The 15,000-nt window shown below is 42.5% G+C and overlaps 2 protein-coding genes across 4 annotated transcripts in view; one reads left to right on the forward strand and one right to left on the reverse strand.

The window, feature by feature from the left end:
• The window catches only part of LOC147023398 (plastin-2-like), a 66,288-nt gene extending 53,776 nt beyond the window's left edge, over positions 1-12,512 (forward strand). For both annotated transcript variants that reach the window (XM_085888776.1, XM_085888777.1), the window contains exons 6-16: positions 508-589; positions 720-885; positions 4,212-4,354; positions 5,629-5,724; positions 6,105-6,300; positions 6,553-6,631; positions 7,976-8,090; positions 8,318-8,448; positions 9,567-9,690; positions 9,810-9,934; positions 11,580-12,512. In XM_085888776.1, the coding sequence (XP_085744902.1) occupies positions 508-589; positions 720-885; positions 4,212-4,354; positions 5,629-5,724; positions 6,105-6,300; positions 6,553-6,631; positions 7,976-8,090; positions 8,318-8,448; positions 9,567-9,690; positions 9,810-9,934; positions 11,580-11,712 (1,390 nt within the window). In that variant the 3' untranslated portion in view covers positions 11,713-12,512. The remainder of the gene's footprint in view (positions 1-507; positions 590-719; positions 886-4,211; positions 4,355-5,628; positions 5,725-6,104; positions 6,301-6,552; positions 6,632-7,975; positions 8,091-8,317; positions 8,449-9,566; positions 9,691-9,809; positions 9,935-11,579) is intronic.
• A 524-nt stretch (positions 12,513-13,036) lies between these two features.
• Positions 13,037-15,000, reverse strand: part of LOC147023400 (procollagen C-endopeptidase enhancer 2-like) — a 51,733-nt gene continuing 49,769 nt past the window's right edge. For both annotated transcript variants that reach the window (XM_085888779.1, XM_085888778.1), the window contains exon 11: positions 13,037-15,000. This exon is cut by the window's right edge and continues 56 nt beyond it. In XM_085888779.1, coding sequence (XP_085744905.1) covers positions 14,923-15,000 — 78 coding nt within the window. In that variant the 3' untranslated portion in view covers positions 13,037-14,922.

A 15,000-nucleotide genomic window follows, 5' to 3' on the forward strand; every position in this document is an offset into this window, starting at 1 on the left:
TATGAACCGGAGTGATCTATATGTCATGAAAAAATGTGTTCCTTCCTTTGATTTAACAATGTTTTTCGAGCCAAGTACTTTACACAATCTGAAAAGATGCAAGATGAACTAATGTAATATGCTACTTCGCAAGTCAATCAGGTTGAATGCTCCTGTACTCCTTGTTGGAGGTTACGAGCTTCCATGAAGCACTTTCATGGCAATGAATACTTTGGGCATTTGTCATTGCCTTTCCAGACCACCTGACCATTTTCCGAAATGTGGATGCCAAAATAAATGTGAAAACAGGAAAATGTATGCATTTGATCAAACACAGAAATATAATTAGTCACTCTTATTCTCAAGCATTTGTTTCCCATTAAAAACAGAAAGTTTAAATGCCCTCAAAGGTGAGAGATAATGTGGGCTGTTTAAGATGAACTTGTTGAAGAACTTGGCAGCATTTTCTGCTGATTGTCTTTATTTAGAACTTGCATGTAAGAACCTCTTCCTCTTGCTCTCTTTCAGCAAAATGATCAACAATTCAGTTCCAGATACAATCGATGAGCGAACAATTAACAAGAAGAAATTGACTGCTTTTACAATTCAGGTATAATGGATGCTGATTGTAAGATCTGCTTTTCACAGACTGCGCATTTAAAGCTGGACCTAACTTGCACTTCCAGACATAATTCACAGGACTAACCGAGGCTCCAAAATGCATTGATTGTTCCTTTTAGGAAAACCTAAATCTGGCCCTGAACTCCTCTTCAGCTATTGGCTGCCACGTCGTCAACATTGGAGCTGAGGACTTGCGGGAAGGAAAACCTCACCTGGTGTTAGGCCTGCTTTGGCAGGTCATTAAGATTGGATTGCTGTCCCATGTTGAGATCTCCAGCAATGAAGGTGCAGCATTACTAGCACAGGAACTTAAACATAAGTGCTTCCAGACCAATTGGAAACACTGTCTTATCTTTCATCTTGTGAGCCTCTATGTACTTATTGGAGCACACAATGTGGTGGTATAATGGTTAGAAATGTCCGCCGTGAGTCTGCGAGGTTTGTGGTTCTCAAACCTCGGCCGAGTCATACCAAAGACTTTTAAAATGGTGCTTGCTGTTTCCTTGCTTGATGCTCAGTACTGTATTTGAAAAGGATAGAGTGTGGACAAACAACCATAGTTTGGTAATAATCGTGCAGGCTTTGATGAGCCCAAAGGCCTCCTGTTGAATCAAAGTTCCTTGTAAGGAACTCGTATTATATTAATTGCTGCACTCTAGCGTTTTCACCTGGCAGACTGTTCATCTGTACTAACTAGTACGTGCCTGTAAAAAAATAAATAATAATAATAATAAGAATAAATAAATAAACCACACAGGCCGTTTCTTCGCTCTCGCGTGCCCGTACGTGCGTGACCCCGAAGTTCGATATTATTCACAGTTACCATTATTCGCAATTTAGTTTTAATACCCAATTATTCAATCAGCGCCAACGTATTTTAACTTTTCGCAATGTTGTGGCAAGGAAAAACAAAAAGAGAAGAGAAGAGAGAGAAAATTTACTTCCTGGTTTGGAGCACACCAGCACTCTGATGTTACCGAAATTTATACACCGTCTAATATGAAAACGATCATAAGTTGGGCCATTGTGTTTATCTATAAATGCGCATAAGAAATCGAGAAATTATAAGAATACACGAAGTCATCACTCTCCGGAAGTCCGTACGTTGTAACCCGTAATGGGGAACGCGGCTGAGCTTCCCTTCCCCATCGGCCACGCCCATGCAACAACGTGTCTTGTCATTGGTTTGGTAAATAAATGGCCATAACTTGGGAAGCACTTGTCCGATTAATATCAAGCCTTGAAAAGGCACATCCTCAGGTCCCCAGCAATATACCTGGCAAGTTTCAATTAGATCGGACCAGCGGTTGTCAAGAAACAGTGGTCACACACACACACACACACAGACACACACACACACACACACACACACACACACACACACACACACAGACACACATTGCTGGAATTATAGATAGATAAATGTCAATGTGTGTGCATGCATGTGTGTCTCCTCCATAACTCCAAAACCATGAAATCTAGCAGCCTGAACCTTTACATGCATACGAAGGGAACTCCAAGGGAATGCAGGAATGAAAATTGGGTGTTTGGGTTAATTAAAACACGTCTTTTGAAGATAATTAACAGCCATATTTAATTATATCCTTTATCAGGCACATCCTCGGTAACCTCGCTCTCCCTCGCTGGAGTCTTAAATCACCATTTTGTTCAGCCTGCTCAACCATGCCTTGACTTCGAACGGGTCCCAATGTTTATGAACGATAAAGCGCTCAAAATGTTTTTTTTTCACTTTTCTCACTCATCTATCTATAATTCCAGCTGTGTGTGTGTGTGTGTGTGTGTATGTGTGTGTGTGTGTGTGTGTGTGTGTGTGTGTGTGTGTGTGTGTGTGTGTGTGTGTGTGTGTGTGTGTGTGTGTGTGTGTGTGTGTGTGTGTGTGTGTGTGTGTGTGACCAGTTTCTTGACAACCACTGGTCCGATCTAATTGAAACTTGCCAGGTATATTGCTGGGGACCTGTGGATGTGCCTTTTCAAGGTTTGATAATAAGTGGTTCCCAAGTTATGGCCATTTATTTACCAAACCAATGACAGGACACGGTGCTTTGACGTCACAATTGTTCTTTTTTTTTTTCTTTTCTTTTTTTGCACGTACGGCCACGCACGTACGGGCACGTACTAATATCATCAAATGCCTGTTCATCATTGCTACAAATCGCTGTTTACATCGCTTTTGTAAGTGGTATAGTTTTCAAATTATGAGCTTGAAGCGATTTTAATGCATTATATGATACGATTTTCCACAATCTACTCTCACGGACTAATTAAAGTACATAATAGAAATATAATTTCAGTTTGAAGGATAGGATCGCGTGGATTAAATAACTCGAAATCTGGAGTGAAATCTGAAAATGTTTAGTTTTTTGCGGGTATGTGCCATTACCAATTAGCTTGCTATCGCTTGCCAAGCCAGTCGTTCCTTTTCAACCATTTAATTGGAGTGCTTGCTTGACTGCTTAAGCTGCTTGGCGAGCACCCTACAGTCGATAGCGGTGCAGATCGTGGCTGATCGGGATGTGCAGTCAGCAGTTGCTGTACAAGGTAGAGGTACAAAGTGACTCTCCGTGAATGTGTGTGTATGTCTGCATGCTTGGTTACAGTTGCTTTTGTGGCAAAGTTTCATCCCATATCTTGTGGTGAAGGTTTTAACTTTAAACTTTAGCCGCATACGAACAATCACGTCATCCTTGTGTCCTCATGACTGTTTCTAAAGCAATTTGTTTTTTAATATGAACCAAGTGTGCTTTGGAAAGGTTATATGGTTTCTCTTTGTGAGTTTCAAAGCAAAATACATTTGATAATAACACCCGATTACTGAGCCATTTGCCGAATTGTGTTTTCTAAATTGGAGCCAATTTTTTTTTCCACCGTCACACGCAGCTGTTTATAAAGATTGTTTATGAACATCTCCTTGAAATATTTAAATAAATGCAATGTTGTGTTTTTTTAATTTGTTCATTGAATTTCCCCCAAAATAAGGGTGGAAGCTACTCAAGGTTTTTGGGTTGATACAATACGTACTCCAGTGGGTAATCACATTGACTCCATGACTCCAATCTGCTGATTCCTGAAAAATTGCTGATATCTGCTAAATGCGTGCGTGCGTGCGTGCGTGCTTGCCTGCCTGCCTGCCTGCGTGCGTGCGTGCATGTGTGCGTGTTGTTCACAAAGCAAAACATTTTCTCGCTGCTAACTCTCCTTCCCTTACGCCCTCCCCCCACTCCTCCACTCTCTCTCTCTCTCTCTCTGTCCCATCCTCATTCCACCCCCTCCCAATACAGTGCAGCACCCTCCCACACCTCTCTCTCTCTCTCTTTCCCTCTCTCTTTCTCCCTTTGTCTCTCTCTGTCTCCGGACGTATCCGGATGGTGTTTGTGTCTGGGCAGTATTTATCTCCGGACATGTCCGGGCAGTGTTTATGTCTGGATGGAAATTCATCTCCGGATGTGTCTGGGTGATGTTTATGTCTAGATGGGAGTTTGTCCCCCCCCCCTTTTTAGTTCTCCCACCAAAGAGTGTCGGTACTTGCTCGTTTTATGATCAATCTTTTTTTTAAATGGTGCTTACCTTTTGTTACGCCATGGTTCCCACAGCTTTGGTTGCTCTCCTACGTGATGGGGAGAGCTTGGAGGAGTTGATGCGTCTCTCTCCAGAGGAGCTACTTCTTCGCTGGGTGAACTACCATCTGGACCATGCAGGACGTCCCCCCATCCACAACTTCAGTTCTGATATCAAGGTGATGGGCCAAGATATCTAAAATGGGTTGTGTTTAAGGAGTTTTTAAACATTACGAAAGTAGAGGTGGGATTTATCACCTGGAGCCAGAGTGGATGAGTTAAATGTGAATTTTTTTGGTGGGAGGAAAATGCTTTCTTCGATTAATTACCTCTCCTTAAAGAACAATGTAAGAGTAAAAAATAGCACCGCAAAGTGGGCGTAACCCCTCAGCCCCTTGTCGCAAACCAATTTCAAGATGGTGGCCATTTTTGAAAGGAACCTTCCTCTACTCAACCCCATTATACCTCGCCAGAATATTATCATTGTGTGAAGCCGTTCTCAAGTTATTGTTCGGAAACCAAATTCAAGGTGGCTGCTCTAGCCGCCATATTGGATATCGGATTGCGCTGAATATCGAAAGGAACCTTCCTCTAAACACCCCCATTATATCACACAAAAATGAAATCAATGTGTGAAGCCGTTCTCAAGTTATGGTCCGGAAACCAAATTCAAGATGGCTGCTCTAGCCGCCATATTGGATATCGGATTGCGCTGAATATCGAAAGGAACCTTCCTCTAACCACCCCCATTATACCCCCATGAAAATAGAATCAATCTGTCAAGCTGTTCTCAAGTTATGGTCCGGAAACCAAATTCAAGATGGCTGCTCTAGCCGCCATAATGGATATCGCATCGCACTGATTATCGAAAGGAACCTTCCTCTATTCAACCCCAACACACTGTAAAAATGGATTTAATCACACAAGGCGTTCTCCTCGAAATCGACAGAAACCAAAAGTTGACAGACTCCCGCCGGACAACGCCTGTGACGACAATACCCCTTTTTCAGCCCAATTCCGGCTGAGGGGTAAAAAGCACATGCTGGTCATGTGACTCACTGGGAGGGGGGACCTCATATCAACAGCCAGTTCTGGAGAGCTGTTTCAGGCTTGAACTTTTTCAAAAGACACAACAATTGAGACACTGTGATTATGTAATCAATGTGAAATGCTAACTATAAATGTTAGCAAACGTGAAAACGTAAGTGGAAATTACAATGCGAACACTGCTTTGGAGACACAAAAACGGGCAGAAAAATGCACCACATTGTACGTCTTGGCTGGGAGCCAGACCTCCGAACTGACTCTCAGTGTTCCTTTCTTGAGGAGTCGGACAGGGGTGGGGAATGCGTTGTGTATCATGTTTCTGTGCACACATGACACCAGGATTTCAAGGAGGGGGTTGGGTTAGGGGGAACCCTCTCTTACTGGGCCTCACCTTTCCACCATACAGGACTCACGTGCCTACTATCACCTGCTGGACCAGATCGCACCGCGAGGGGACAAGGAGGGCGAGCCACGTATTGACATCGATATGTCCGGCTACAAGGTGAGTCATGTTCCATGGAAACGGCAAGATGGCAGTTGTATGTTTTGTACATGCATTGTTTGATAGCTCCCTACATTTTTTATTTGTTTTCATTTGTCACTTGGCTGTAATCAGTTCAAATGTGTTGAATATTTTGATCTATAAATGTTTTGAATTTGTCATGTTATAAGTTTTAACATTTTCTCTCATTCATATTCCTGATTTTTATTGTTTTTGTTGCTGATGTTGATGTTGTTATCTTTATGTTGCCAGTGCTCGTTTTTTTTTCATGTGCATCAATCACAATGTATCATGCCATTGACTTCAAAACTTTTGGAAAGTTTCTTCCCAATCTGCTCCTCTTGACCTTAACGCAATGGCTCTCCCACCTCCTCTGACAGGAAATGGATGATGTGAAACGTGCCGACTTCATGCTTCAGGAAGCAGAACGACTGGGTTGCCGTCAGTTTGTTACTCCAACAGACGTGGTCAGTGGAAACCCGAAGCTGAACCTGGCCTTTGTTGCAAACCTTTTCAACAAGTATCCAGCACTTAGCAAGCCTGCTGACCAAGACATTGATTGGAGCTTGCTGGAAGGTGAACCTTCTCTCCTCGTGATGTACCTGTACCCTGCTTTCCTCTCCCCTCCATTTCACGCAATATCTTGTCTTGGAATTGTGTTGCATTTGAGAAATGCACGGCTCATTTTGAAGGTTTCAAGGTTAAAATGCACTTTTGATTGCAAACTGCAAACGTACACAATAAGATGGCCCAGAAGGGATCAGATAAAAAATAAAAATTGAGATTACTGGAGCTCAGCTGAGCTCTGATTTATCATGTGCCAAACAGGAGAGAGCAGGGAGGAGAGGACATTCCGCAACTGGATGAACTCTCTTGGGGTCAACCCCTTCGTAAATCATCTGTACAGGTAAATGTTGTAATTGCCAATTATGCTGGTGGGACACATGGAATCATTTGCATGAACTAGTAGACTAACACCTTAACCTGGCAGTGGAATCGTAACTTCTTGCCACAGCCAGAGTTCGCAGCCCAACTCCAGGTGATAATTCCCATCTCTGATTGACTCCTTTAACTGTGACATGGTTTGTGAGTAAAGTCCATCATTGTACGACATGTTTAGCCAAGGAAAATGTTTTTCAAACCCATGATTTGTGAAATATTCACACATTCCAGATTTGCAAGAAAGACTTCTTTCTTGTCTTGTGGAGATGAAAACAATACCTATCTTTGTTAATATTCGTTTTGCCAAAAGAAAATATTTCCAGAAGTCACAAGACCTTTCCCTGTTGAGACACCTTTTCCCGGTTTCCCTGACCTTTCCCGATCATCCCATCCCATGTTTATTTTTATTTCTCATCAATAATTTGTAAGTAAAATGTAAGGCAGTGAGTAAAGGCAAGATGTTTCAGACAGAAGCGCTTATGAACACCACCAACACCAAGGCTAAATATGTTGACCAACATCTATGAGTTGATAGACTGCCTTGAGACGTACCTTGCAGGTTAGAAACAAAGTGGTGAAAACTTTCACAATGCTTATTCCTATGATACAGACAGATATGAACATGAAAACAGACCAGTAAATACTGACTTGGCCGCACGTCGAGTAATCCTGGAAACAGAAAGTCAGAAACATCAGGAATTACGTTTAAGTAGCAGGCTCATGACAGGGACTGCAGGTGGCAGTGCAGCAGCTGACACTGCTTTTAATAGTGGGCAGTTCTTTGTTTTTTCACACACTGCAAAACAAAGCTTGAAGTTCCATTTTACCTTCAACACTTTATTCCCTCGTTGCACTTAAAAATCATCGTTCACTGGTTCATGATGTCTTAACATCTCGGGTATGGTAGGCACCCCCTGCTGTTCAGGGTCCTTGTAGCAAGTGCTAGTGTGGCACATGGGTTCACAGTTACCATTCCATTGAAGAGTTACGATTGGATATAATCTCTCATGGGACGGCATGCTCAAAGCTCAACTTTCTGAGGTTACTCTATTCTTTGTCGATACAAAAAGGCTGCTCAACAGGGCCCTATAAACTCATGAAGTTGACGAATGACCATGCATTTTGGTCCCGTGGGCTCGTATGGAGGCATTTTGTATGACCGTGAGCTTTGGCCTTTGGGCCAAGGTGCATGTGACTTGGTGTGACGAGCTTTGTTTAACCATTGACTTTGTTCTTGGGACTGAAGTATACTTAGCTCTGTTGAGTGTTGCACTTTTTGCGACTTACACGAGAGCACCTTTATTTGCAGTGACCTCACAGATGCGCTCGTGATCTTCCAGCTTTTTGAGAACATCAAAACCAATGTAGATTGGAACAGAGTTAACAAGCCACCGTATCCCAAGCTTGGAGCAAACATGAAGAAGGTAAAGATCCACCAACTGGCACAATGGAGTACTTTTATTTATTTTACAGAGGTCGAGGATAATGGAAGAGGTGGAAACGCGTTTACATTTATTCTTGTACTTACTGCTCACCAGATGACGCATCATATTTGCAACTTTGTAAAACCTCCACTCAAAACCCACTATATTTTACACAACAGTTAGCACAAAGGTTCAATTTCTTGACATTGCACTGATCTCACCCACAGCTAGAAAACTGTAACTACGCAGTGGCGTTGGGAAAAGACAGCAAGTTCTCATTGGTGGGAATTGGAGGACAAGACCTGAACGATGGAAATGCTACACTGACCCTCGCTCTTGTCTGGCAACTTATGCGCAGGTAACGTAATGACTCCACGAGCATTTTTAATTCGATTGTTCTTCTTCATTTGTTTACAGCACAACGCTGCGGGGTGGCATCATTGGACGAGGGCACGGCTGTGCCGCTGATGCAATGTCCTCTGCTGGTTCGCGCAGGAATGTGGAAGTTGTTCATGATACCGGCAATAACTCGCCTACTCTTCACAAAGAACACCGTGGGATCTTTTTTTCGTCCACCAATGAATCCCGGCAGATGTGATGTCCGTTTAACGTCCATCCGAGGGATGGCGCACGCATTGATGCATCACCCTGCCTGTGAAACACCAGGATTAAAGTTAATAGCTGGATCAGGATTCAAACCCAGGCTGGACAGCTTAGACACAAGTGTGCATACCTTGAGGCCATCCTGTCAGCCCATTGCTAATTCGATCATCATTACCCTCACCAAAGGAGAGGGTATCGCATTTGGGTCTGTTTGTCCGCACAGAACTTTCGTGTTTTTCTCCGCAACTACTTGTCGGATTGAGACGAAATTTTCACCATTGGTGTGACTACTCATGTGGAATGTTTTAATGATAATAATGACGTCATAGGTCACATGGTGTGGCAGCCATATTGAAAAAAACGGAAAAACCTTGGACATCTGTATCTCTGAAACTGCACCAAGGGAAAATTTTAACTTGGCACATAGCAAGTACTCATCATGAGGAATGTGTGATTGTTATGACGTCATAGGTGCCCTTGTTATGACGTCATAATTGCATATGTGGAACGCCACATCCGATCAGTGTCTTGGGATAAAATTGTCCACAGAAAAAATTTTCATTACATCATCGGTCATGTGATTTGGCAGCCATATTGTTTTAAAAAATTACCTTCAAAAATCTTCTTCTCTGAAGTGGCTGAACAGTTGGAGGTGAAACTTTACACGTATGACCGCCTGTCAATGAGGAACAAAAGGTTCACACATATGATATAGGTCACATGATTTGGCAGCCATATTGGATTTACCCTAAAACCTATAAAAAGACACCACTCAAAAGAAGTCCTGGCGAGGGTCTGCAATCTCTGATTACTCTTTCTCTTATTTTCATATGTAATCGTTTTATATAACGTTTGAATTTTTTTATTGACCAGGTACACGCTCAAAGTTCTTGAGGACTTGGGAAAAGGGGAGAAGGTTAATGATGAGTTCATCGTTGCCTGGATAAACAACACTCTTCAGGAAGCTGGAAAATCATCGTCAATCTCCAGTTTCAAGGTATACGCAAACACCGGAGACATATAACTTGTAGTTTCCAGCATTTAGAACCGTTTCTTAATTCCCTTAATCAATACCATCATCTAACCTCTTCCTCAATCTTTACTTTTCTTCACCAGGACAAGGCCATCAGCAGCAGCATCCCTGTGCTCGACCTCATAGATGCTATCCAACAAGGCAGCGTTCGTTACGACCTGGTCAAGACCGAGGACCTCTCCGATGAGGATCGTCTGGACAATGCCAAGTTAGTAACGCCATCATGTATTGCTATAATGGCGTTCCTTTTCGAGACTGTTTTTATCGATTCAGATGAAGCATAGTTTTCATGGCCCATCTTGGATTGTGGGGCCAATTTAGTGGTTAGCTGAACTTGATGAGCAGATTGACAACAGTCACCAGTCGGACCTCATTGCTCCTTTCTGAACAAATGACACCCTCTGCAACTGGAGAAAAATGATCTTTTGAGTCCATAGTTTATTTCGATAGTGAAAATAATTAAATGATGTTTTAATTAATTAATTTCAACGGCATTTATAATGTGTAAGGTAACACCAAAACACTTTCATTTTGATGCTCTCAAGTGGGATTTGGAATTGTCCTTCACTGACTGAAAGACCAATTGTTGTTTCCTTCTGCAGTTTTGAAGAAGAAGGTTAGTTCCAGCTTCTCAACAACATGCTAAAGCAATTAACTCTTTCGATGTGATTCAAGGCGATCGTTTCCTGTATTGGTCAGAATTTGACTGCGCTTCTTTTCTGTACAAAGACTATGTTCATTGCAGAATGTAGTGACAGAGGTTAGAAGGCAATGCACTAACTGTGGGCCAGTAGGCAAACGTTTTGATGCAACAAGAGGATGAATGAAGAGGAGGAGGAGGAGGAGGGAGGAGAAGATAGAAGATAGAAGGCAACATGGCAGCTTGCAAATCGATACAGATTTGAGACCGAAGGAGAAGTACCGTCTCGGGGAGAGCATCCCGAGAGATTGTTATCTGGGCCTGTCACTGAGGCAGACTCAAAGCTTTCCTGAATTTTCTCTACCTTCTCAGGTGAAAAGTGTCCCAGGGGCAAGGTGGGAACAGAGAGGGATTTGTCAAGTACATGAGATTTGGAGACAGACATTGAGTTAAGACATTCAGCCTTGTCTCGAGCAGAGTCACCTATCATGCCACTTGAGGAGAGGGAGAGGGAGAGGATGAAGGCCGGGGGAGCACGTTCCAGACACTTATTTAACAGGGTACAATGAGGAGTTTGAAGAAGGGTAAAAAAATTTCTCCTCCAACTTTCCTCGCTTCATGACGAGGTCTTCCTGATATATATCTGATAAACTCGTTTGACCATTTGAGCAAGTCACTGCTGCTTCTTGTAGTTGTGCAGTATTAGTCAATGTGGTTCGGTCCAAGGTCATCTTAGTAGAGTAGCAGGAGAACGTTTGTCCTGAAGTTGACTCCACGAGGGAATATATGGTGTCAATTCACAGGCTTCACCTACTTGGGGGCAATGATGCCTTGATTGGTGGTGAGGTTCTTGCTTAAGGCTACTTCGGCTTGTAAACGTCTCAGCCTTACCAACGAGGAAGCACACAGGACTTTGTAGATTCCGAATTTATGGGATGATTTGTTCTGTGGTGTTACTCTCTGATTTATAGCCAGTACTGAACTTGGACATCGAGAAGTTGACTTTTACCCACATGTTACATCTGCATGACGACATTGATTACGATACCTGCAGCATTTAACCTCATTCCCCATTCACTTAGTTTGAAATAGTTCTGTTATAGTTTTGATATACTAAATATTATTTATATGATCAAATTTCACATTCTTTAAAGCTTGATTTGTTCAACATATGGTGGTGGGTTTGAGTCATAAAAGCAAAATGTTCTTCCAGGTATGCCATCTCCATGGCACGGAAGATTGGTGCACGAGTATACGCCTTGCCTGATGACCTAGTGGAAGTCAAGCCCAAGATGGTGATGACAATCTTCGCTTGTCTCATGGGACGTGGGATGAAACGAGTTTGATATAGGTGTAAGAGCAATGGACGTGTGAACTTTGGGAGCACCCAGGGTTAAGTGGGAGGATGGGGTACAAAGTGAGGATAGCTTGTTTCAGATAAGCATTTGATGTGGTATTTTTAAAGGTATAACTGCCACTGGCAAATTTATTAACTGTTTCGGGAGGGAAGAAGGTGGTGAGGATGGTCGCTTGTGATGGGGTGTGTTTTGCGGATTCTTTTAATGAGCAAGTAATTTGTGGGGGCTTGGGGATGGTGGTGTTATTTCAGGTAATAACTTTGGGAAATTGATGTTGGTCATGAGAGGCACAGAGCAGAGTCTTTCTCTTTGTTTTATAATTTTATATCAATATTAATGCCAGACATTCCTCATGGGCATTAGCTGGCCAGGAAAATATTTTGCACGGACTTCCCTGCGGTACGAATATTGACCAATAAGATTAAGATAAACCAAAGAGACAGTGACACAGATGGACAGCTCCAGACCAGCCTAAAATTGCCACAAGTCCCTTTACGCCTTTGGCTGGAGGAATCTGGGCACGCATTTGGAATTTGCAGGCACAAGTCCGTGCCTCTGCCAGATCCCCAGGCCATCTGGTCTTGCTTTCCGTGAAACCTGTGATCTCCTCTGCAAGCTTTCGTTGTAGCAATTGCGCAAAGATACATTCCAAGGTTGATTTTGTGTTTAATACCAAAATTACAACTTCCCTGCTTATGCTAACCATAAGAGCTGCGAAGAAAAGAAAATGGCAAAGCTGTGCTGTGTCGATGAAGTTTGAATTTTTGCTTAAAATTTTATATTCAAAAGCAATGAGTATGTCATTATTCACACTTGGCTGTGCGAGCTGCAGGATAGCTCAAAAGGAGCATACTCGCCTTTGAGCTGGCTAACCTACGTTTGAGTGTCAACTGGACTGTCGACATTCGACCTCGTGTTTCACAGACAAAGTGTTGCATCTATGATTGCACCATCTGTTGTATGGGAAGTTAAGCTCGGGACCCGTGTGCCCATACCAGCAGATGGTGGGCATTACAAAAATCTGTCTTTCGACAAAAAAGTAAGGAGATTGTCTCCAGCAATCTGAACAAATACCAAGTTCTTGCCCTCACCAAGAGAAGAGGGGACATTGCATCAGCGGAACAGCCGTAGTCCCATAAATGATGCAACCAGCAGCCAGGTGCTGCACACACTTGGAGCACGAACTTGGTTGGGCGCTTGCTTCTTTAGATCAGCACCCATCAGTTTTTTTTAAGAATTTGAAGTTTGCTACATCCTGAAACAAATGCCTCAAAGGCCTACCACCTTCAGTTGAAATGATCTCTGAGTCAAATACTGTAAATCGATTTTATTCAAATTCCATAAAAATGGCTGAAAAGCAAATACATGTAAGCACCTATCATGTAACAGTATTTCATCTAATTACATTCCTAAAATGGCTAAGTTGTCTCTATTATAATACCAAGCTTGCACACTAAAAACTCAGCTTGCCGTCACACGATCCTTATGAAATTGCTGTGGCACTTAGCAGACATGCCAACAATGTTTGAGAAGTCTTGTCGTTCCATAGTACCACTTGCATTTTGCACAATGTGTATTTTTGTCATTCCTCATGTACGGTCTGTCGTCTGCTACCAGCTATGTTGTACTGCTATCCCGTGCTTGTGCACGGGTATCGCTAGTGTAACTTAATTCTCGACAATGCAGATGTCGTTAACATCAATCGATTGCAGGTGTTTACAATAGATTCCTGTTTGAGGTTCATGTGAAAGTCTTGGTAAAAGGTTTGTGGGCCTCGTTCTGAAATGAATCAGTGCCTTGCCAGTAACCAGGTCTAGAACAAGATGTCATTTGAACTTCGCACATGGAAGTCCATTTGGGTTTGCAGCAGGAACAACTTATCACTGAATTGTTCTTCGGAGCTTTGAGGGTCAACTTGCACAGAGGTTAATGACATCATTTTAGCTGCAGTACTTGTCAAGAGTAAACGTCTTCACCAAGGTAAGAAGTTATCCAAACAGGAGAAGGAAAATGGTTTCAACTACGATATAAATTTTGATCTCGTGAAACCAGAGGGATCGGAACTCTCGATCTGTCTATTGAGTGCATGATCGTTGCCAGCAGTTGGGATGCAAAAGGGAGGTTGTACTTCTGGCAGGTGTGAGTTTTGGTAAAAGGCAGTGAAACAACAGCGTTCTGCATGGTTTTGATCGATGTTTAAAATGTAATCTTTCTTTTTTTCATCTCAATGTGAGCGGTTGTTTCATTCCACTCAATGTCATGAGTTGTTGTTTCATTCCTGCTACATTCAACCAGTGGATTGTTTCATTTCCACTGAAAATAATCAATTAAATTTAGTTGGGAACTTAATAGCTGCTGTAATATACTATCCCTCCGCTGCATCAAAAATATAACTGTCTTTCTTCCTAAAGATAGCTTGTAAGCTCTTTACTCAAAATAAATGGATTTTAACTCCGGTTTTCACTCGTGAAAGAAGCAGGACTCGTGTGCACTATCAGTAATATAAAATGTTGCCGTACAAAAAAAAGGAAATAAGATCAGAATATGATGTCACAATAGTGGATCATTTTGATTCTGGACAATAGCAAGTGCAGTATTGACTGATCGAGTCCATAACATTTCTGCAGTGCTGTATCACAGCAAGGAATATCTGAGGTAGTTTGCCATTCCCTCAGTGGTAGTAGTCAGAGCAAAAGGAATCTGGAACTTGGTCAAGGTGCCGGCACACAACAGCTTACTCTTGGGGAAAAGACACCATGGGATCTTAAACGTCCACCAACAGCAAATGCTGGCAGATGGACCCCTGTTTAACATTGCATCCGACAGATGGCCCACCCTCTCGAGACACAGTGGGGTGTGGTTTATAGTCAGATTGGGGATTGGACCCGAAGCAGACAACTCAAAGTTGAGTACACCACCTCTGCGCTATCCTTTCAACACCAAGTGGAGTAAAGTAGTGTATATTTTGTGACAGCATTATGTATTGTTGTGGTGCCATGGTTACAAGCGTGGGCAGCTTTATCGACTCGGTATGTTTTGAGCCCAATAATCCCAAAATGCTGAACCAAAGTGTAGAATAGGAAAATGTGGTGAAACTAAATTTGACTGTGCTTGTATAACTGTGGCTATCCAAATGCCAGCATTGTTCTATGCAGTTGTACCACATGGGGGTGCAAAACCGTTGGGCAGTAGCTGTATTCAACATCTGTTGCGCTGTGCAATATTATGCAAAATGTTCAGGAGGTTGGACTTGAAGTTTACGACAAAGCTGTCGGG

Source organism: Eptatretus burgeri, chromosome 7, assembly GCF_056783735.1.
Source record: "Eptatretus burgeri isolate ZD-2024b chromosome 7, Ebu_testis_v1, whole genome shotgun sequence".
NCBI classification, from domain to species: Eukaryota; Metazoa; Chordata; class Myxini; order Myxiniformes; family Myxinidae; genus Eptatretus; species Eptatretus burgeri.